Below are 24,568 nucleotides of genomic sequence, written 5' to 3'. Positions count from 1 at the left end.
TGAGTCTGATAGGTGAAAAATAGTATTTGAGAGCAGTTTAATTTACATATTTCTCTTACTGTGAGTGAGCTTGAGTATTTTTCAAGTGTTTAAGAGCTATTTGAATTTCCAGTTTTCTTAATCCCACTCTCCCATTTCCTAATTTACAAAATAAGTAAAAGCTGTTTCTAACTTGTGGCGTTAAAGCAAAGCTCTTAGAAAGGTTTAACACAGTGCTTGGCAATAGGAAGCTTTGCCTAGCTTCCAATAGGAAGCATTCAAGAAGTGGTAGCTGCTGTTATTATTGCTTTTGTTACTACTACTATTTTTTCTTTTTCTGAGTTCCCTTGGTGAATTTGGAGTAATTTCAGATTGTTTTGGAAAAGAAAACCTGAATGAAATCCAATACATTGCATTACCATGAAAGCTGTCAACTCATGACATTTCACCCCATGCATCTAGGACCCTATGGAAAATGTCTTGAATCTGCACAGTAGTAAGAACCCCTCAAACTCACTTGTCCATGTTTGCTGGTATTATAGGTGCATAGTCCCAAATGACTTCCTCTGCAGCAATGAAGTATTCCCATCTCTTAACGTGCCGCCTCTGGTCTCGAGTTAGTTTCTTAGGATTCCTGGTTTTCTTTGCACAGTTTTTAATGTCTATGTAAGCCTGCATCCCAGCTGAGTTAGGACATAAAGACAATGAAAGAATTTGAGAGAAGAAATAAAGGCTGATAAAATATACATCTTTTAAATAAATTTGTGGAAGTTTTCAATAATAACAATGAAAGTAATGCTCAGGCAACTTTTGAACATTTTGGCTTGAAGTTCTTTTTATACACAGCAGAAGGAGCAAGAATAAAAAGCGAGGGAAAGAGAGGATGGGTTAGGGGAAAAACTTGGAAAGCTATCCTTTGTTTCTTACTGGGGAGGAAAATTTCTTGAAATTTCCAGATCCTTAAAACCCTATGACTTAGGTCATGTTGATTTCTCATATTTCCTATAACCTCTTCCTTTTGTTTGTAAAATGAAGATATTACTAGTATGTACTATATGAAATTGTTCTTAAAATTAAATAAGATAATACAGAAAGCACTTAACCTCAATAATGTTAGTTTTGCTGTTGTTTCATTAGTATTTGGGGCTCTATCTTCTAGGGATATTGTGACAATTTCATTACTTCAAATATAATTTTGACTGCTTAGTGTGAACAAAAAATGAAATGATCCCATAAAGTGTCTCCTTTTTATATTTCTTGCTTTTATACACATTATTTTGGTAACACAATGATTTCCTGTAGTGATATTTACTTATATTTACAGGAACCCTCCTCCTAACTGTTTTAAAGCAACAATGTGTAATAGACCATCAGTTATTTTGTTTACCTGATACCATATAACAACCTAGGCTGATTTTTTCCCCCACTAGAATTCACTGATGTTCTTTAAAGCTCACTCCTCAGCTCGTTAGATACAGTGTTTTTTCTATTCAACACACATCCACTGAGTTCCTCTTTGGGCCAGGCTCTGTGCTCATCTTGTTATGAAAGACAATATTTTCATGTTAAAACTTTTACACTTTCTGTAACTTGGTGCTTCTATAAATTTACAGAAGTTTGATGGGTTCCAACACCTAGTTCTTTTCCTTTAGCTGCATATTAAATAGCCCAAGAAAGAATATCTCTATATATGTTTTTGTTTCCTTCCTCCTTTCTCCTTTTAAGGAAGTAGAGACCTCTTCAGCTTTTGCATCACTTTAAAAAATCTTTGTCAATTTCTCTACTTCCTCCATCCCCAACTAACGAGCTATAAGTCTAAGAGCAAAGTATCTAAATTCTGTTCTCAAGGACAAAGGAATGTATGTCTGGAGTGTGGTTGGCTTGCAAGAGCAAAGGAAAATGATGGATTTAGTGCCTAGGACGAAAGGATCCTACATTTGTAAGCAAGACTGTTGAAAGAATTTCTTGCCTTGAAAATGTTTTGGGATGAGCGAAGATATGATCCACTTTCCCTCTAGGCTCACGGTCATGTTTGCAGTTGTGGATGTAGCACTGACGAGAGTGATGGCTGAGATCTTATGATGGTTCTGCTCCAGGACCTGGCCGTTGAAATGAATGGAGAACAGTTCTGGCCCAGAGCTCATTCCAATCAGATGCCAACTGATGTGGTCATGGGCACAAACTGTTATATCTGAGAGAGAGAGAGAGAGAGAGATGGGGGCCAAAACAGGCAGTCAGCAGTCTGTGATAAGAAATTCACTCACCAGATACGTATTGAGCACCTGCTTTGCATCAGGCATTGTGCAAGGTTCTGGGGGTATAGACAGTCCCATTTTCATTCCTGCCCTAGAAAAGCAGACATCCGAGTGGTGGGCAAACAAGCAGTCACAACTCATTGCAATAAGTGGTACTATAGAGCCCAGAGAGGGTGGACATTAGTTTAGAAACATAGGGATTGCTAAGACCAAGGAGAGAAGAAAGTAGGTGACCAACCATTATGGTTTACTGAGGACTGAAGGGTTTCCCAGGAGGCAGGATTTTCAGTGTTAGAACTGAGAAAGTCCTGGGCAGGCCTGAGTAGTTGGTCACTCTAGTACCAATCTGGACTTAGCTGGAGTGAGTTGCCAGAACCTCCAACAGGGCTGAGTTTAAGGGCCTAAGCCTCTAATCCTAAAAGGGCTTGATCCTAACAGGGAGAAGATGTGAAGATGCTTTAAGGATTTTATACTGTTTCTTTGCCCACTGGTTGATTGTTTTAATGACAAGGCAGTGAGTTATGTGTGGGTTATAGGATCTCCTTAAAATGCAGTGGATAAATCCTCAGTATACTGGGTCACTGGGAGCGTTTCATGGATGGAGTAATGAGAACTGAGTACAAAAGCTGTTTGGCTCCTTCTTGCTCCCACAGTGACTCAGAAAATGCTGATTTGCTCTATGGGAGATTCCAACCTCTGGCTTCTATCCTTGGCTTGGGTTTTAAATTTCAGATCTATAATCACTCGATACTAGATCGTGGGGCCATGAATCAGTCCCTTACCCAAAGAGGGGCTAAGGGCTTGTCTTGTTTAGACCATTGTAACAAGACCAATTCCTAGTATCACAGGTGAGAACAAGAAGCTGGAAGGTAGGAGGCTTTGGTGGAAGAATTTGTCTGCCTCCAATCAATGCTTATATTGGGTTGAGCATTTCATACATCTGTATTAGCATTTATTATATTTATTCAATTTATACTGCCCCCTAAGGCCATTTTACAAGCATTAACTTTTCTCAGTTTCTACTACCAGCTACTTTCTACCCCAGCTACTCTGTCTTTTTCAACTATAAATTCATAAATTCTATGCCCTGATAGAGTTATTAACTTTTATTTTTTCATATGGGTTATTTTGGCTTCTCCTTCTTATATTTAGACAGATGGTTTACTTTGCCAGGACACAGATACAATTTCTCTTTTGACCACTCCCCTCTAAGGCCTGTAGTACTAGACATGCTATGTTATCTGTAAAAAAAATTCTTAAACACCCTCTGCACCAGGATAGATGATTAACCCATTTTTTACGAAAGCACGTTGAGACAACTAACTGCTAAAAGCCACACTAAGGTAGAGAAGTGAGCAAGGTGTGAACTCAGATGTGCTAACTCAGTTAACTAAGTTTTTAAACTCTGAATCAAAACCCAGGGTCATCTTAGTATATTTGTAATGACCCAGGTGGGAAGATAGAATCAAATGAAACTGAATACAATTTAAAAGCAATGTCCAGACCTCAACTCTTGACAAGTTTTATTTTTAGTAAGAGAAGCCATTTGTGATTTTCAGATATAGAAAACAGCCTCTGAGAAACTTAGTATTTTGAAGTGTAGTTTATTTGATAAAGTAGTATTTTCATTTTTCCCATTTTTCCCCCACAGGATCTTTGGTTCTAGGTCATTTCTATCAGAGAGAAGTAGAAGTCGTTTAGGTGGGGATCAGTTTTTTTTTTCTCTTAACAATTGTTATGATTTTGCTTTTTCACAAGAGTCTACATGTAAATGAAAAGAGAAAAACATATCATATGCCATTGAATATTACTCATCCATCATCTTTTGAAATGCTAGTAGTATTTTTGTATGTTGGATATTTCTCCTAATCTCCTGTTCATCTTCACTGTAAGTGTCTTCATTTCATTCTTCCTGCTGACCCTTCCTGCTGAGGACTGGCCTTGAACTCTGTTTTGTAGGGCTTCCCCTCTGGAAGAAAACATGGTCACCATGCAGCAGGGACCACACAACTCACTGAAGGAGACTAAGCTGATATCCTGGAGATGTAGGCCAAAGTGAAGATGTAGGCCAAAGTGAAACCTGCTCAGAGCACTACATGTAATAAGACTGCACAGTCCTTCTCTTAAGTAGCTTCTAATTTGTCTATTGTGCTTGCTAGTTAAAAAAAAGAAAAAAAAAAGATTAAATCTTGAGAACCACTGAACTAGATTACGTTACCTTTCAGATTAGGAGTTAAAAAATAGTGAGTATGGTCAACTACCCTAGTGCCTTTAGGAAAACAATGGGATCAATGCTTCAACTATTTTTGAATAGTACACAGCCCACGTGTTACCTGGCATTGTCCCATTCACATAGCCATTGACTGTGTACATTAGGGATGATGTCTGGTTCCAGCTTTTACTTTCATCAAACACAGCAAACATCAGTACATGTTGCTTGTCAAACATCTTCTGTATCCCATCCTCAGTTAGGGTGCCTGTGAAAAAAGACATACTTTTAATAGCATCCCAGATAGAAGGCTCTCATTAGCTATTCCTAGATAACAGAGTTTAAGATAAGCAGCCAATCATAATGATGTCAACTGTAAAGTGTTCTTATAAAAATAGCATCTATCAAGTAATAATGATTGAAGGCTTATTAAAATCCTGGTGCCACCTTGTTTTTTCTGGCACCTGATAGTCTTGAGGAATGGAGCTTTAAAAGTAACTTTGATCTGGCACAGAGAGAAAACATTTGGTGACTGTCAAGGCTTTAGTAAAAGTATCCATTTCTTCCAGTGTCAGTAAGTCAATGCAGGGACTTCCCTGGTGGTGCAGTGATTAAGAATCCACCTGCTGATGCAGGGGACACGGGTTCAAGTCCTGGTCCGGGAAGATCCCACATGTCGTGGAGCAACTAAGCCCGTGCACCACAACTACTGAGCCTGCACTCTAGAGCCTGCGCACCACAATGAAGAGTAGCCCCCACTCGCCACCAACTAGAAAAAGCCTGTGCACAGCAACAAAGACCCAACACAGCCATAAATAAATAAATAAATAAATAAATAAATAAATTTATATTAAAGAAAATAAGTTAATGCATAGGTACCCTAGCTCATTTGGTAAACGCATCACACTCCAAGTTTAATATAGCCATCTTGCTAGTACGCGTAATGGGACACTAGAGAATTGGTTGAGATTAATCCACTCTCATGAGTAAAAAATGCACCTGATAGTAAAATGAAAGAAGAGACTTTTATAATTTTAAATTTTTTTAAGTGTCATCACAGTATCTTCTATACCAGGCAATGAAAATATGTATTTGTATAGCGAATAAATGAATTAGGAATGAATGTAGGTATGGTATGCGTGTATGTATAGACAGATGGTGAATCCATCACATTATCTCCCACAGTGCAGTTTGTTGTGGTTGTTTGTTTTAATGAAAGATGGGATGAATTTGTTTGGGGTAAAATAAAAGTCCAAGCTTGCTCCTAAGAAGCCCAGCCATTGAAATTTCTTATAAAGTCAGTTGAGTGTGTTTGAAACCTACCACTCAAAGTGTTCAGCTTGTTTACAAGAAAGGAACCTGGAGTTTTGTGTGTTTATAGACCAAATTACCGACCCAAACCTCAGATATATTACTCAAAGTTCTTTCCAAGTACTCTCAGCAGAGTACGGACTGCTGTATACTTTCAAAAAGACTTGGCCTTGAGGTAAATGTTACGGATCATATGGGCATGGCAGCAGAACATACTCTCAGACAGAGATTTACTTGGGAGAGACTCCCAGGACCGAGATGAAGGAGGGGTTGAAGATTGCAGGAAGACTGCAAATCCTCAAATATCAGTGTCAAACAATGATCTGGTTTCTGCACCCTTCTCTGCTTGATTTACGAAAAGATACCAAGACACTTCCAAGCCTCATTCCATTATAGTATCTTTACCAATCCAACATCTTTGCTGTTTTGATTTTTTTTTTTTTACCTTTCTTACAAATAAGCAGAGGTCCAATCAGTCCAGAGTTGAAGTCATATACCAGATTTTCATAGGAGTAATAGATATATGTGAGGCATGGAGGGTCATCGTGGGTGGGCCCACTGTCCTCACTGATATTCCACTCATAGGTATATTCTTGGCCCGGAGCTACAGAATCATCCATCTTCTCCACAGGGAATGTGTGGTCAGGGTAAGAAGCACCTGGAGATGTAAAAGCCGTGAAAACATCTGGATAGTTTCTGAGAACAACTTTTTCATCACTCTCAAGTCTGGGGGAACATAAGTTCTCTATGAAGATATATATGCCTTTCTATAGAAAGCCTTCATTATTTGGAAAGATTCACATATATCCACTTCTATGTCTATGTAATTATAAAGGCTTTGATCCATGGTGATCTAAAGTGAACAAGAAATGTTACTAGTACATTATTTAAAGTTTAGCAAGTCAATTTTCCAGAGTATCTAAATAATTATTATTTAAATATAATCAGATAAGTGAATCACCTTTGACCAGAAAATCATCTCAGAATATGAAGATGGGTTATATCTTCTCTGTGATGTATGACAAGACATTTTTTTTAATTTTTAAATTTTTTATTGAAGTACAGTTGATTTACAGTGTTGTGTTAGTTTCTGATATACAGCAAAGTGATTCAATTATATAGCTATATCGATATCTTCTTTTATATATTATTTTCCATTATCATTTATTACAGGATATTGAATATAGTTCCCTGTGCTATACAGTAGGAGCTTGTTGCTTATCTATTTTATATATAGCAGTTTGTATCTGCTAATCCCAAAGACCTAATTTATCCCTCTCCCCTCCCCTTTCCCCTTTGGTAACCATAAGTTTGCTTTCTATGTCTTTGATCTGTTTCTGTTTTGTAAATAAGTTCATTTGTATCATATTCCATATTCCACATATAAGTTATATCATACGATATTTGTCTTTCTCTGTCTGACTTACTTCACTTAGTAGGATAATCTCTAGGTCCATCCATGTTGCTGCAAATGGCATTATTTCATTCTTTTTATGGCTGAGTAGTATTCCATTGTATATATATACCACGTCTTCTTTATCCATTCATCTGTCAATGGACATTTAGGTTGCTTCCATGTCTTGGCTATTGTAAATAATGCTGGTATGAACATTGGGGTATATGTATCTTTTCAGATTAGAGTTTTGTCCAGATATATGCCCAGGAGTGGGATTGCTGGATCATATGGCAACTCTATTTTTAGTTTTTTGAGGAACCTCCATTCTGTTTCCATAGTGGTTGCACCAATTTATGTTCCCACCAACAGTGTAGGAGGGTTCCCTTTTCTCCACACCCTCTCCAGCATTTGTTATTTGTAGGCTTTTAAATGATGCCATTCTGACTGGTGTGAAGTGATATCTCATTGTAGTTTTGATTTGCATTTCTCTAATAATTAGCAATATTGAGCATCTTTTCATGTGCCTATTGACCATCTTGTATGTCTTCTTTGGAATAGAAGTGACTATTCAGGTCTTCTGTCCATTTTTTGATTGGGTTGTTTGGTTTTTTTTGTTCTTGTTGTTGCTGTTATTGAGTTGTATGAGCTGTTTGCCCATTTTGGAGATTAAGTCCTTGTTGGCCACATCGTTTGCAAATATTTTCTCCCAGTCTGTAGGTAAGATATCTTATACTTAATCGCCTGTTAGCATGGGTTTAAGTGGTTGTAAGTACACTCAGATCTGTTTATATATGGTTTTGCTCTGCGTTTCATGTCTTCTTCCCAACTGATGCCACCCTTAGCCCTGTTTTATCAGTTTATCACATCTCCACCATCTGATTATCCCAACTCTTTCCCCAGAGTCTTAGAGTCTATCCCATATGCAGTCTAATTGTCCTTGTATAAAATATATCTACCGTCTGAAGTTTACATGCCTTACTTTGGTCCTTTGTGTACCCAAAGGCCCACTAGTAACACTTTCATGTGTATTCAACTTTCCCTACTGGTGAGAGACGGGGGAGGATATAGAAATGGTCTTCCTTATTGAAGAAAGGGAACTGTGATGCTGAAGAGTAAAAGCAGTGCAGAGGGTTGGGTGGGGCTTTCAACAACAAAGAGAAGATGTGGCTAGAGATGGAGCAAGTGAGGTCAGGAAGGGCAGAGGTCGTTGTCATAGATAGCACGTGGGAAGGACAGTTACTTCTGAGGCATTCCTCATTTAATTAGGTGAAAGTTTCACAGCACTCGCTGGTGCCAGGATTTATCTTCAGGATACAGTTATCTTTGTTTAGTACAACAGTCAATAAATTTCTTGAGGTGGAAGGTAAGACCATCAGACTGCAGATGTGGGTAGAAAATAAGGATCAGAAAAAAGAGCTAAAATGTCTTATATAATGGAGTAAAGGGCCAGTAGAAACTACTCTTCCTAAAGTGACTGTCGTTTTTGAAAACAAATGGTTAGTTTCTTTTCTTCCCTTCCCTCTTCCCTGTTCCTTTTCTTCTCCTCTTTATTCCTCCCCACTTCTTTCTCTCTCTCACTCAGTCGCCCTTCCTTTCATCATCTTTATTAAGGTATAAATTACAGGGCTTCCCTGGTGGCGCAGTGGTTGAGAGTCCGCCTGCCGATGCAGGGGACGCGGGTTCGTGCCCCGATCCCGGAGGATCCCACATGCCGCGGAGCGGCTGGGCCCGCGAGCCATGGCCGCGGAGCCTGTGTGTCCGGAGCCTGTGCTCCGCAACGGGAGAGGCCACAGCAGTGAGAGGCCCGCGTACAGCAAAAAAAAAAAAAGGTATAAATTACAAACAACACAATTCACCAATTTTAAGTACAATATTTGCTGAATTTTGACAGATAAGTACAGTTCTATAGCTACCATCACTATTAAGGTACAGATTTCCATCACTCCAAAAAGTTTCCATGTGCCATTTGTAGCCATACCTTTGCCTACACATGCAACCACTGATTTACTGGACACATGCAACCGCTGATTTACTTTCTGTCACTATGTTTTACTTTCCTATATTGTCATATAAATGGAATGACACATCGATTGTGTTTGATTATAGTTAGTATGGTATACCTTCAATCCTTTACTTTTTATCTTTGTCTTTAAAGTGGATTCCTTGAGTTCAGCTTAAAGTTGGGTGTTGCTTTTTATTCAATCTTAAAATCTCTTAGTTGTCATGTTCTTCCCATTTGCTTTTAATATAATTATTGATATGGTTGGGTTTAAATCTACCATTCTGCTATTGTTTTCTATTTGTCCATCTGGCTTTTATTCATTATTTTCTTTTCTTTCCTACTTTCTTTTGGATTAATTGAGTATTTTTTATGTTTCCTTTTTATCTCCACTATTGGTTTATTAGCTTTGTTTTGTTTTATTGGCGATGCCCTTCAGCTTACAAAATACAACTTTAACTTATCATGGTCTACCTTCAAATAATCTTACACCATTTTACTTATATTATAAGAAACTTGCAATAGTATATTTCCATCTTCCCCCTCCTAGCCTTTGTGCTATGGTTGTCATCCATTTCACTTCTACATATATAATATACCCCATAATAAACTGTCGTTATTTTTTGCTTTCCAGTTTAGATAATCAGTTATCTTTTTCAGAGATTAAAAATGAAGAAAATTACTCCATACTTAACCATTTCTGGAATTTTTATCCCTTCTTGTGGCCCCAAATATCTCTCTGATATAATCTTTTTCTGCCTAAAATACTTCTTTTAACATTTATTTTTCCTGGCCTGCTAATGAGAAATTGTTCCTGCTTTGTATGTCTAAAACAGTCTTTATTTTGCCTTCATTTTAAAAGGATATTTTTCCTTGGTGTAGAATGTCAAGTGGACAGATTGTCCCCATCCCCCCACACCCAGTACTTTAAAGATGTCCCTAACTATCTTCTGGCTCGCATTGTTTCTAATGATATCTGCTATCATTCTGTTTTTTTCCTCTGTGACTTTATTTTTAAATTAATTAATTAAATATATTTTTTGGCTGCATTGGGTCTTCATTGCTGCATGAAGGCTTTCTCTAGTTGCAATGAGCAGGGGCTACTCTTTGTTGTGGTGTGCGGGCTTCTCATTGCAGTGGCGCCTGTTGTTGTGGCATATGGGCTTAGCTGCTCCGCGGCATGTGGGATCTTCCCGGACCAGGGCTTGAACCCGTGTCCCCTGCATTGGCAGGCGGATTCTTAACCACTGTGCCACCAGGGAAGCCCCCTCTCTGTGACTTATTTCCTCTGACTGTTTTTAACATTTTCTCTTCATCACTGGTTTTCAGCAATTTGATTATGATGTGCCTTGGTGTGCTTTTATTCACGTTTCTTCTTCTTGGTTTTGTCAAGTCCCCTGACTTTGTAGGTTTATAGTTTTCATCACAGTTTGAAAGTTTTCAACCACTATTTCTTTGAATATTTTTTTCTGTCCCTTACTTTTCTAGGATTCTAATTACAGTTTACCCTTGAACAACATGGTTTAAACTGTGCAGGTACACTTATATGTGGTTTTTTTTCAACAAATATGTACTACACCATCCATGGTCGTTTGAATCTGCAGATGCAGAACCACAGATATAGAGGACAGACTAAAGTTACACATGGATTTTCGACTGTGTGGAGGGTTGGTGCCCCAGTCCTCACGTTGTTTAAGGGTTAATTGTACACATATGTCAGATCACTTGATATTGTCCCATAGTTCACTGAAGCTCTGTTCATTTTGTTCAGTCATTGTATTTGCATGTTTTATTTTGGATAGTTTCTATCGCTATGTATTAATGTTCTCCAATATTTCTTCTCCAGTGTCTAATGTGCTGTTAATCTCATCCAGTGTACTTACCATTTCAGCTATTGTATTTATCTATAGAAGTTCCATTTATTTTTTTTTTTAACATTCCATCTCTCTCCTCATCATGCTCACACTCTTCTCTACCTTCTAGAACATATGGAGAATATGTATAAGGGCTATCTTAATGTCTTTGCTTGCTAGTACTATCATTTCTTTTTTTAATTTAAATTTTATTTTAATATAGTTGATTCACAATGTTGTGCTAGTTTCAGGTGTGCAGCAGAGTGATTCAGTTATACATATACATATATTCATTCTTTTTTAGATTCTTTTCTCATACAGGTTATCTCAGAATATTGAGTAGAATTCCCTGTGCTATACAGTAGGTCCTTGTTGGTAATCTATCTTATATATAGTAGTGTGTGTATGTTCTTTTTCTGGATCTGTTTTTCTGGATTGATTTTTTTCTTGATTACAGGTAATGATTCTCCTGATTTTTTGAACACATTAATTTTTATTAACATTGTGAGTTTTACATGTTGGTTTTGGGATTTTATTGCATTCTTGTAATAAGTATTGGATTTTATGCTTACACATAGTTCAGACGCTTGGAATCAATTTTATACTTTCAAGTCTTATTTTTAAAGCTTTGTTATCTCCTGAGCAGCCTATAGTCTAGACTAATTTTGTCCAACTTCTGTTCCTTCTGGTGATTCTACCCAGTACCCATTTATTAGGAGGTCTTTCCACTTTTGATGGTGGGAACATACACTATTCCTGACCCTGTGTGTGGTCTAGGGATTGTTCAGTCTGTTTCTTTTTGGTGGTATTTACCTTACCATTAATACTTTCCTCACATACATGTGCATATTAGTACTTAGTTGAAGACTTGACAGGGCCTCTCACTGGATTTGCAAGAGCTCTTTCTCTGTGGCTGTACAATTCTCTCTAAGACTCTGCCCTACAAATCACAGGTTCCAGATACTATGGCCTACCCAGAGTCTAAACTCTATTTCTTCAACTCAAGGAGATTGCTGGGCTCTGTTTGGGTTCACCCTCATTGTGCTGTGCCCTGGAAACTCTCTCCAGGCAGAGGGCTCACCTCATTTGTTGTTATTCCCTCATGGATCATTCTCTTGCATTGTCTATTTTTCAATGTCTGAAAACTGTTTAATGTTATTTTGTCTGCCTGTCTAATTGTTAAGCAAAAGGGTAAATATGGTCCCTCATGTCCAAAAGCCAGACTCTGAGATGCTGAATTTCTATAAGAAATAGTTTATGCTGTAGCAGTGTCAGCTACCCTTGTCTAATTGCACATCATGAGGAAAATCTATTCCACTCAGAAACACTCATGTGAATTTGCATGTCATCAGCATACATTTGGGCTCTCCAGATGGGAGTGGGAAACAAGGAATATGCATCCATCAGCAATGGGGCATTTAGGCACTGCAGCAACATGCATTGCTGTACCACATGAGGTTCTGAGTATGGAAGTCATAAGATAGAAGATTTGAATAGGTACCTCTAGATTCACTGACATGTTCTCCATAGGACACCATTCTATGTATGGAAGAGAATACAACCAAACTTGAAGTAAAATTGTAGTCATGATTTCATTTGCTTTAGAGATAGGAAACAAAGATGGACTTTAATACCCTCAGAAGCTGCCAATTTATTGTAGATGATTAAGCTTAGAGCATAGGGGAACAAAAAGACTAGTTATGGATGGACCATAAAGTCTTTACTGAAGACAGGAGACTGAATCAGGTTACTATTAGGTCAACACAAATCCAACTGTGTCAACTCATTCCATCAAACTTTTGTCTTACCCACAGGATAAAGACTAAGTTTGTTACTATGGCAGCTGAAGTTATTCATGAGTTTGCCCAGTCTATCTATCCATTATCATCTCCATTTGTATCTCTATGTCACGCATATTTTGTACTGCACAGCAATTTACTATGTCTAAAATATATTCCAAGTTTCACTCCTCTCTGTATCTCTATAGGCATCACTCTAGGACAAGCCTAGACTCCAGAATTAGCCTTTTAACTGGTCACTGGGATTCTGGCATAAGAGGACCTTCATAATCTATTTCCCAGCCTGTAGACAGAATGATCCTGTAAAACCCCATATCTTACTTTGCCATTTTCCTGATTAAAATCCTGACAATGGCCTTTTATTTCTCAAAATCCTTAACATTGACCACAGGTCCATTTATGATCTACCCCTACTTCTCTCTCCATTCTCAACATGTGTGACTTTTCCCCTTGTTTACTATGTATCATTCACACTTGGGTCTCCTTTTAGTTTCCCAGAAATGCCAAGTTACATCCTAGCTCAGGGTCTTTGTAGACATTATTCCCTCTGCCTAGAGTGTTCTTCCTCCTTTTCTTCCTTTGGATAAATGTGTGCTCATCCTTCAGATGTCAAGTGTAGGCTTATTTCTTCCCCGATCTATGACTGTGCTATTTTTTTCTTCTTTTATAGCACTCACCACAATTTATAATTAAGTATTGATACGTGTGAGATTATATGATTAATTTTATTTCTTCCTACTAGATAATAATCATTTGTACCATGCACATTTCTGTCACTAGAATATGAGCGACTCAAAGACAGGTGCTGGATTGTATTTGTCTTAGTATCTCTGGTGCCTTTCATAGTACCTAGCATGGAGAAGGTGCTCAATGAATGTTTATTGAACTCTTAAGATTTAAGGTCCTGTGGTCTAGAAGCAAGGTCATAAAGTCTAAACTCATGTGTATGTTTGTTAGAATTGCATAGTATTAAAACATATTAAATGCCAACATTAACAATATGGAGATATTAAATAAGAATCTGCTTGCTGGTTTCTCTTAAAGAATAACAACAAAAACAAATAAAAACCTGGAGATCTGGTGACACGGGATCAAATTCCTGCATAGAATTTGGCTGGATCTGAGTTCTGGCTGCCCCCTTCAGATAGGACACTAGCTATCTGATCACCAGTCCCTACTGGACTAAATTTTTCATTGAATTACCCTCCTGGCTTCTGTAGGCATCTAAGTTTAAGCTTAACACGGGACTCTGTTGTATCTTTTTTTCCCCCACAAAAGATATCCTTTTGACACTGATAACCAATATTTAATAGGCTGAACTTTCACTCCTTTGGTAAAAAGGATTTGAGTGTTAAAATTATCAGGAGCTGAGAAATGTTAAAAGCTGAAATAACTTCCTGTGAATAATAATATTATTCCAGTCTAAGTCAAAAAGAAAAAAGAGTTTATGAGGAAGAATCTCTGCTAATAAACACAATGAATTATCTCTGGAAAGTTGCAAAATAGCTTTGGTAGCAAAGCACAAACAGGACTGATAAGGAGATCTGCCCTCTCAGATTAAACCTTTTCTGTTGACTGGAATTCTCATGGCAAGTTGTTGACTAAAGCTATGTTGAATCAAGCATGATGACCCTTATCAATGCTTCATGCTTTGTGATCTCATGAAGTTAAAAAATGATGTTTCTGGACATAATACTTCCACTGTTCCAACTGTGATTCTACTATAGGAAATTCCTATAGTAGCAAATGGAATTCATAAGCTCTCAAAAGGACAAAATGTGATATTCTTTGTAGGGTGAGAGAGAACTTTTGAAGTTCTTCCTCTTTCTCTGGATAAACATATCCTATAGGTCAGTTTACTCATTCCCTGACCTCTGATATATATCATATAATTTCACAAATATTTAATTAAAAATTGTGATGATACTATAATTAAAATATTTGTGAAATTATATGATTAACGATACTTTCTCCTGCTAGGCTGTGGGAGAAAGTACATGAGTTTGCGGGCAAGAATTGAAATTTCTTGGTTTTACCACTTGCTAACTGTGTGAATTTGCGAAAATTTCTTAACCTCCCTTTCAGCCTCAATTTTCTCATTCATAACTTAAGATAATATAATCATCTTCTAGCAACAATATTATCATTTTGATAGGTTTTGAGGACTGAAAAATATAGATAAAATGTCTGGCACCTAACCAATGCTATGGTAACCTGTGCTAATATACTTTAGTATTTTGGCTATTTCCTTTCCAAGCCATTTTTAAATTAATATAACCTCTTTCATTTATGAAGAAATGAATTTCATACTTCTGATATGATTTATCTTGTGTTCTTAATTTCTCTTAATACATGTGAGAAAGACTGAATCTATTCTAAAGGGGGTAAGAACTAGTAGTAAGATCAGGTAACTGCTCACAATCACTGGCAAAATTAATACGTTTCAGAGCAGGTGGAAAATAACACATGGTCTCTACTTTCCAATCTGGTCCTCAGTCCCTCAGTTTAGTTCAGTAATGATTGTCATCATCATCATCTATGTTCCAGGCTCTGGGCTAGGTGCCAGGGCACAAATGTAAGGAAGACAGCCTGAGACCTTGAGGGGCTCACAGACCAGTTAATAGTAGATTACATGCTGGTGCACTGGTTGTGATGGATTTCACTTCTAGATTTCTTCTAGGGCCACTTCAATGGAGAAGCCATAATCAGAACACATTGTTCAACTGTAATGACAGCAACCAATATAATTTTCTAAGAATCACGTAAGAGGCTCTAACACATGCTAGATATAGCAGTGTAACCAATTATCCAACAATATCAAATTTAATTTTAAATGATGTTACATATCCAGGTTTATTTGAACATATAGTGGTCTTTAATATCTACCTCATTGACCAGAGTAAATTACTGAGAATTTCACATTCACATGTTAGTTAAACATAAGATAAAGAGACAGCAGAAGCAAGAAGAACTACAATCCTGCAGCCTGTGGAACAAAAACCACATTCACAGAAAGATAGACAAGATGAAAAGGCAGAGGGCTATGTACCAGATGAAGGAACAAGATAAAACCCCAGAGAAACAACCAACTGAAGTGGAGATAGGCAACCTTCCAGAAAAAGAATTCAGAATAATGATAGTGAAGATGATCCAGAACCTTGGAAAAAGAATGGAGGCAAAGACCGAGAAGATGCTAGAAATGTTTAACAAAGACCTAGAAGAATTAAAGAACAAACAAACAGAGATGAACAATACAATAATTGAAATGAAAACTACACTAGAAGGAATCATTAGCAGAATAACTGAGGCAGAAGAACAGATAAGTGACCTGGAAGACAGAATGGTGGAATTCACTGCTGTGGACCAGAATAAAGAAAAAAGAATGAAAAGAAATGAAGACAGCCTAAGAGACTTCAGGGACAACATTAAACGCAACAACATTCGCATTATAGTGGTCCCAGAAGGATAAGAGAGAGAGAAAGGACCCAATAAAATATTTGAAGAGATTATAGTCAAAAACTTCCCTAACATGGGAAAGGAAATAGCCACCCAAGTCCAGGAAGCACAGAAAGTCCCATACAGGATAAACCCAAGGAGGAACATGCCGAGACACATAGTAATCAAATTGACAAAAATTAAAGACAAAGAAAAATTATTGAAAGCAGCAAGGGAAAAATGACAAATAAAATACAAGGGAGGGCTTCCCTGGTGGTGCAGTGGTTGAGAGTCTGCCTGCCGATGCAGGGGAGGCGGATTCATGTCCCAGTCCAGGAAGATCCCACATGCCGCAGAGTGGCTGGGCCCGTGAGCCATGGCCACTGGGGCTGCGTGTCCGGAGCCTGTGCTCCGCAATGGGAGAGGCCACAACAGTGAGAGGCCCATGTACCACAAAAAAAAACAAAACAAAACAAGGGAACTCCCATAAGGTTAACAGCTGATTTCTCAGCAGAAACTCTGTAAGCCAGAAGGGAGTGGCATGGTATACTTAAAGTGATGAAAGGGAAGAACCTACAACCAATATTACTCTACCTGGCAAGGATCTCATTCAGATTCAGTGGAAAAATCAAAAGCTTTACAGACAAGGAAAAGCAAAGAGAATTCAGCACCACCAAACCAGCTCTACAACAAATGCTAAAGGAACTTCTCTAAGTGGGAAACACAAGAGAAGAAAAGGACCTACAACTACAAACCCAAAACAATTAAGAAAATGGCAATAGGAACATACATATCAATAATTACCTTAACATGAATGGATTAAATGCTCCAACCAAAAGACACAGGCTTGCTGAATGGATACAAAAACAAGACCCATATATATGCTGTCTACAAGAGACCCACTTCAGTCCTAAGGACACATACAGACAGAAAGTCAGGGGATGGAAGAAGATATTCCATGCAAATGGAAATCAAAAGAAAGCTGGCATAGCAATACTCATATCAGATAAAATAGACTTTAAAATAAAGAATGTTAAAAAGAAACAAGGAAAGACACTACACAATGATCAAGGGATCAAACCAAGAAGAAGATATAACAATTATAAATATATATGTACCCAAAATAGGAGCACCTCAGTAAATAAGGCAACTGCTAAGAGCTATAAAAGAGGAAATCAACAATAACACAATAATAGTGGGGGACTTTAACACCTCACTTAAACCAATGGACAGATCAACCAAAATGAAAATAAATAAGGGAACAGAAGCTTTAAATGACACGATAGACCAGATAGATTTAATTGATATTTATAGGACATTCCATCCAAAAACAGCAGATTACACTTTCTTCTCAAGCGCACATGAAACATTCTCTAGGATAGATCACATCTTGGGTCACAAATCAAGCCTCAGTAAATTTAAGAAAGTTGAAGTCATATCAAGAATCTTTTTTGACCACAACGCTATGAGATTAGAAATAAATTACAGGGAAAAAAAATAAAAAACGCAAACACATAGAGGCTAAAGAATACATTACTAAATAACCAAGAGATCACTGAGGAAATCAAAGAGGAAATCAAAAACTACCTAGAGACAAATGACAATGAAAACACGATGATCCAAAACCTATGGGATGCAGCAAAGCAGTTCTAAGAGGGAAGTTTATAGCTATACAAGCCTACCTCAAGAAACAAGAAAAATCTCAAATAAACAATCTAACCTTACACCTAAAGGAACTAGAGAAAGAAGAACAAACAAAATCCAAAGTTAGCAGAAGGAAAGAAATCATAAAGATCAGAGCAGAAATAGATGAAATAGAAACAAAGTGAACAATAGCAAAGATAAATAAAACTAAAAGCTGGTTCCTTGAGAAGATAAACAAAATTGATAAACCGTTAGCCATACTCATCAAGAAAAAGAGGGAGAGGATTCAAATCAATAAAATTAGAAATGAGGGCCTCCCTGGTGGCGCAGTGGTTGAGAGTCCGCCTGCCGATGCAGGGGATACGGGTTCGTGCCCCGGTCTGGGAGGATCCCATATGCCGCGGAGCGGCTGGGCCCGTGAGCCATGGCCGCTGGGCCTGCGCATCCGGAGCCTGTGCTCCGCAACGGGAGAGGCCACAACAGTGAGAGGCCCGCATACCGCAAAAAAAAAAAAAAAAAAAAAAAAAAAAATTAGAAATGAAAAAGGAGAAGTTACAACAGACACTGCAGAAACACAAAGCATCCTAAGAGACTACTACAAGCAGCTCTATGCCAATAAAATGGACAACCTGGAAGAAATGGACAAATTCTTAGAAAGGTATAACCTTCCAAGACTGAATGAGGAGGAAACAGAAAATATGAACAGGCCAATCACAAGTAATGAACTTGAAACTGTGACTAAAAATCTTCCAACAAACAAAAGTCCAGGACTGGATGGCTTCACAGGTGAATTCAATCAAACATTTAGAGGAGAGCTAACACCCATCCTTCTCAAACTCTTCCACAAAATTGCAGAGGAAGGAACACTCCCAAACTCATTCTGTGAGGCCACCATCACCCTGATACCAAAACCAGACAAAGATACTACAAAAAAAGAAAATTACAGACCAATATCACTGATGAATATAGATGCAAAAGTCCTCAACAAAAATACTAGCAAACAGAATCCAACAACACATTAAAAGGATCATACACCATGATCAAGTGGGATTTATCCCAGGGATGCAAGGATTCTTCAATATATGCAAATCAATCAATGTGATACACCATATTAACAAATTGAAGAAGAAAAATCATAGGAACATCTCAATAGATGCAGAAAAGGCTTTTGACAAAATTCAACACCCATTTATGATAAAAACTCTCCAGAAAGTGGGCATAGAGGAAACCTACATCAACATAATATGACACGTACGACAAACCCACAGCAAACATCATACTCAATGGTGAAAAACTGAAAGTATTTACTCTAAGATCAAGAACAAGACCAGGATGTCCACTCTCACCACTATTATTCAACATAGTTTTGGAAGTCCTAACTGTGAAAATCAGAGAAGAAAAAGAAATAAAAGGAATACATATTGGAAAAGAAGAAGTAAAACTGTCACTGTTTGCAGATGACATGATACTATATACAGAGGATCCTAAAGATGCCACCAGAAAACTACTAGAGCTAATCAATGCATTTGGTAAAGTTGCAGGATACAAAATTAATGCACAGAAATCTCTTGCATTCCTGTACACTAATGATGAAAAATCTGAAAGAGAAATTAAGGATACACTCCCATTTACCATTGCAACAAAAAGAATAAAATACCTAGGAATATACCTACCTAGGGAGACAAAAGACCTGTATGCAGAAAACTATAATATACTGATGAAAGAAATTAAAGATGATACCAACAGATGGAGCGATAGACCATGTTCTTGGATTGGAAGAATCAATATTGTGAAAATGACTATACTACCCAAAGCAATCTACAGATTCAATGCAATCCCTATAAAATTACCAATGGCATTTTTTATGGAACTACAACAAAAAAATCTTAAAATTTGTATGGAGACACAAAAGACCCCGAATAGCCAAAGCAGTCTTGAGGGGAAAAAACGGAGCTAGAGGAATTAGACTCCCTGACATCAGACTATACTATAAAGCTACAGTAATCAAGACAATATGTTACTGGCACTAAAACAGAAACATAGATCAATGGAACAAGATAGAAAGCCCAGAGATAAACCCACACACCTGTGGTCAACTAATCTGTGACAAAGGAGGCAAGGATATACAATGGAGAAAAGACAGTCTGTTCAATAAGCGGTGCTGGGACAACTGGACAGCTACATGTAAAAGAATGAAATTAGAACATTCCCTAACACCATACACAAAAATAAACTCAAAATGGATTAGAGACCTAAATGTAAGATCGGACATACTAAAACTCTTAGAGGAAAACATAGGAAGAACACTCTTTGACATAAATTACAGCAAGATCTTTTTTGATCCACCTCCTAGAGTAATGGAAATATAAATTAACAAATGGTATCTAATGAAACTTCAAAGCTTTTGCACAGCAAAGGAAACCATAAACAATATGAAAAGACAATCCTTAGAATGTGAGAAAATATTTGCAAACGAATCAACAGCCAAAGGATTAATCTCCAAAATATATAAACAGCTCATGCAGCTCAATATTAAAAAAACAAACAACCCAATCCAAAAATGGGCAGAAGACCTAAATAGATGTTTCTCCAAAGAAGACATACAGATGGCCAAGAGGCACATGAAAAGCTGCTCAATATCACTAATTATTAGAGAAATGCAAATCAAAACTCCAGTGAGGTATCACCTCACACCAGTTAGAATGAGCATCATCAGAAAATCTACAAACAGCAAATGCTGGAGAGGGTGTGGAGAAAAGGGAACCCTCTTACACTACTGGTGGGAATGTAAATTGATACAGCCACTGTGGAGAACAGTATGGAGGTTCCTTAAAAAACTGAAAGTAGAATTACCATATGATCCAGCAATCCCACTACAGGGCATATACCCAGAGAAAACCATAGTTAAAAAAGAGACATGCAGGACTTCCCTGGTGGCGCAGTGGTTAAGAATCCGCCTGCCAATGCAGGGGACACGGGTTTGAGCCCTGGTCAGGGAAGATCCCACATGTCGTGGAGCAACTAAGCCCGTGTGCCACAACTACTGAGCCTGCGTGCCACAAGTACTGAAGCCCGTGTGCCTAGAGCCTGTGCTCCACAGCAAGAGAAGCCACTGCAATGAGGAGCCCATGCACTGCAGCGAAGAGTAGCCCCCATTCACCACAACTAAGAAAGCCTGTGCACAACAACGAAGACCCATAAATAAATAAATAAATAAATTTACAGAATAAAGTTGAAAAAAAAAAAAGACACATGCACCCCAATGTTCATTGCAGCACTGTTTACAATAACCATGTCATGGAAGCAACCTAAATGCCCATCAACAGACAAATGGATAAAGAAGATGTGGTAAATACATATAATGGAATATTACTCAGCCATAAAAAGAAATGAAATTGGGTCATTTGTTGAGACGTGGATGGATCTAGAGACTGTCTTACAGAGTGAAGCAAGTCAGAAAGAGAAAAACAAATATCGTATATTAATGCATATATGTGGAACCTAGAAAAATGGTACAGATGAACCGGTTAGCAGTGCAGAAATTCAGACCAGATGTAGAGAACATACGTATGAACACCAAGGAGGGAAAGCGGCAGGGGGGTTGTGGTGGTGGTGTGATGAATTGGGAGATTGGGATTGACATGTACACACTGATGTGTATAAAATGGATGACTAATAAGAACCTGCTGTATAACAAAATACATAAAATATAATTCAAAAATTTTAAAAGAGAATTATAAGTGGAATATATATAAAAACACATAAGATAAATTTCAAATAATTGAATGAATGATTTTAATTGTTACTATACTACTAAAAGATTAATTGTGAACATATTGAAACAAATAAATTTGCATATGGAGATAGATTCTGTAATTATACTGAGTGAGGATTACTAATGAGACAATTTGGGGATAATTTTTCAATGCTTTAATTCTTTTCATTCCAAAGTATTTTCTTTTACCTTTCATCTACAATAAAACAGGCATGTTGTATATTTGATTTTTCAACCTATATAACATGAGGTATGAAATATAAATAGCTATTTAGAGGAAGCATTTATGAAATACATTTTTGGCAAATCTGATTTTGACTTTGTAATCAAAACAAAAAGTTTAAAACTCTTAACCAAAAAGATGAGAAATAGACAGGAAAGACTATTATGCTAGAGCACAAAACGTCCTTGTTTAGCTTCTCACTAGAATAAATTCTTTATACAAGGGCAGCCCTTTATTTCATATTTTTTCAATTCTGTTCATTTCCTGCTTAGTCCATAGTCAGCTTTGTGATTTGTTTACCCTTGTCATGATGAACTAATTATTTGCCAAGAGGCTCTGAGTGTTTTTTTTTCAAATGTAAAATGGTGCGTACAAGCTTTGGAAAAGTTACATAAAGAGCCACTTTGGTCACCCATTAGGGTGCTTGTTCATGAAATCCTGCCTTGTTATTTATTTTTTTGGACAGCTCTTTTCCTCTCCATTTAATAAATTTAGTGAACAGTTCAGTGTGCATTTAAAGATTCAGAACATTCTTTTAGAAGCTATAATTTAGGCGGTGGGCAAATTAGAGTGCTGATGTTTTGTAAAGAGCCTGGTTTCATTGCACAGGGAGTGCAAGTCTCTTTCATAGGAGAGTTCATAGTTTTTAGATTTACAAGAATTATTATATTAGCCCTTACAATTTGTTTCAGGTATTTATCACATACTCAAAGAAGTATCTATATAAGCCCAAAATATCCAGATGCAAAGTGGAAAATGTAATTGACTACATGATGTCAAGCATTGGAATGTTTTGAAAAAATATTTTTTCATATAGAGAATTTGGCAACACTTAGATGCAAAGAACAATCTCTGGTGGAAAAGTTATTCATTTACTTGCTTGTTTATTTATTTATTACTTGGAGAGTTGGCTTACCAGCAGACAGCTGGATATTATAGAACTCATTTTGTTGTATAGTACTCATAATGCAACTCACACATTTAAATTATGAGAATATAAATCAAAGAATAATATTAAGATTCCCTCTGAAACAAACTTTTAAAGGTAATGGACCAAAACAGCTTCAGAAATCTTACTGGACAATAGAATTTGCTCAAATCAAACAGTTCAGCATGTACTGGCTGTAGAGTTTCTGAAATTTTAGCCTCAAATTGAAATTCTTTTAGTGATAAAAAGTTTTAAAATGATTAAGTACAGCTGCAGATATTTTATTTACTGGTTTAAAAACATATTCCTATTAAATACATTTCTAAAAGGAATGTTCTGTAAGCATTTTTATTAATCACAATTTGTCTATCCTGCCAAAAGGGTTACCCATCATTGTCCTACGTAACACTGTACACCTGGGGATGGGGTGTAACTGGGAGTAATTTGGAAACACCATGCTACAACTTGGCATTTATGTCAGTTGCTTCCAATTTATGGATGAAAGGCCATCATGAGACTTCCACACTAAATACAGTAACATCTTTCCTTGCCAGGACTCAGATTTCCAATTATCTCCTAGCTAAAGCATAGCCAAGTATTTAAAAAGCAACAAGGTTCCTGGACAACCAAAATAAATGTTACATAATCCATGAATGAATGCTCAGGGTCTTTACCTGTAGACAATACCAGAGACTCTTTACCTGTAGACAATACCAGAGACAGTAATGTAGTTTGTTTACTCTTAGACTGCACACAGTTCTAACATTTGTGGATCTTTGTAAAATCTCAAAGTAGAGTGGAAGTAATGGTTTAGAAAGGGATTCAAATTTTCCTCCTTACTCTTCTGTTTTAAAAAAAAGTCTGGGAAAGTATAACATTTAGAAAGATTTGCATCCAAAGTGATTAAAGGAAAGTATCTTACACTTAAAGAAGGAAACCTCAAACTATCTGGAAAACATTCTTATCCAGAACAACTCATTCATTATGTCCTCCTGGACAACTGAAGTTTTCTATGCAATTTTAGTTCATTTTGTCATCTAAATTCCATCGTGGAGTTTTATTTCATTTGAGTGGAAATAAAATGACGAGCACTATATAAAGCCAAGGTCTTCATTCAATCTAAGCTTCTGGAAACCAAATTTAATGCCTGCAATATAAACAGCCATGAAAGAACCACAGCAATTACACTCTGCTTATTGTGTGCAACTATGTGCCAAAAACCTTAACATATATTATGACCAACCCTTGCAATAACTTTAGATGGGAGGAATTGCTATCCCCATTTTATAGATATAAAACTGAGAGTTAGAGGTAAAGGAAATTTTCTAGGTAAACTTAGGGTTCAAACCCAGGTCATTCTGGCTCTAAAGCCAGCATTCCTTCCATGGCTACCTTTTTCTTCTAGCTGCTGACAGTAGGTCTCCAAATCTTTAGTGGGGCTCAAGGATTAATTCACAGATAAGGAAGATTGCTGTCTAGGTTGGATCATTCACTGATTTGATCAAGCAGCCACACAGGCAAGAATTGAGTCCTCTCTCAAGCCACTTATATTGTTTCAACCTCTCACCATTCATCTCTCAAATATCTACCTCTGAGATAAAGGAATCTGGATTCTCTTGTAGCGGACTCAGCATGTAGTTAATTTCTTTCCACTCCTGAAAAAATAGTTCAAACCATAGAAGGAGGCTATGGGTGAGGGTGAGTGTCAGACATGAACGAGGAGGAGATGTTTGTTTTATCCTCAGAGAGGGCATGATAAAAT

General features: G+C 37.2%; 1 protein-coding gene across 1 annotated transcript in view; it reads right to left on the bottom strand.

The window, feature by feature from the left end:
- Positions 1–24,568, bottom strand: part of F5 (coagulation factor V) — an 86,286-nt gene that overhangs the window by 46,332 nt on the left and 15,386 nt on the right. Inside the window, exons 4-7 of the mRNA XM_082612964.1 lie at positions 6,200–6,412; positions 4,568–4,711; positions 1,949–2,170; positions 497–662 (exon numbers count right to left, since the gene is read on the bottom strand). Of these exons, the coding sequence (XP_082469090.1) occupies positions 497–662; positions 1,949–2,170; positions 4,568–4,711; positions 6,200–6,412 (745 nt within the window). The remainder of the gene's footprint in view (positions 1–496; positions 663–1,948; positions 2,171–4,567; positions 4,712–6,199; positions 6,413–24,568) is intronic.

Source organism: Mesoplodon mirus (assembly GCF_964341445.2).
Source record: "Mesoplodon mirus genome assembly, chromosome: 3".
In the NCBI taxonomy this organism is placed as follows: Eukaryota; Metazoa; Chordata; class Mammalia; order Artiodactyla; family Ziphiidae; genus Mesoplodon; species Mesoplodon mirus.
This window is presented reverse-complemented; position numbering and strand designations above follow the sequence as displayed.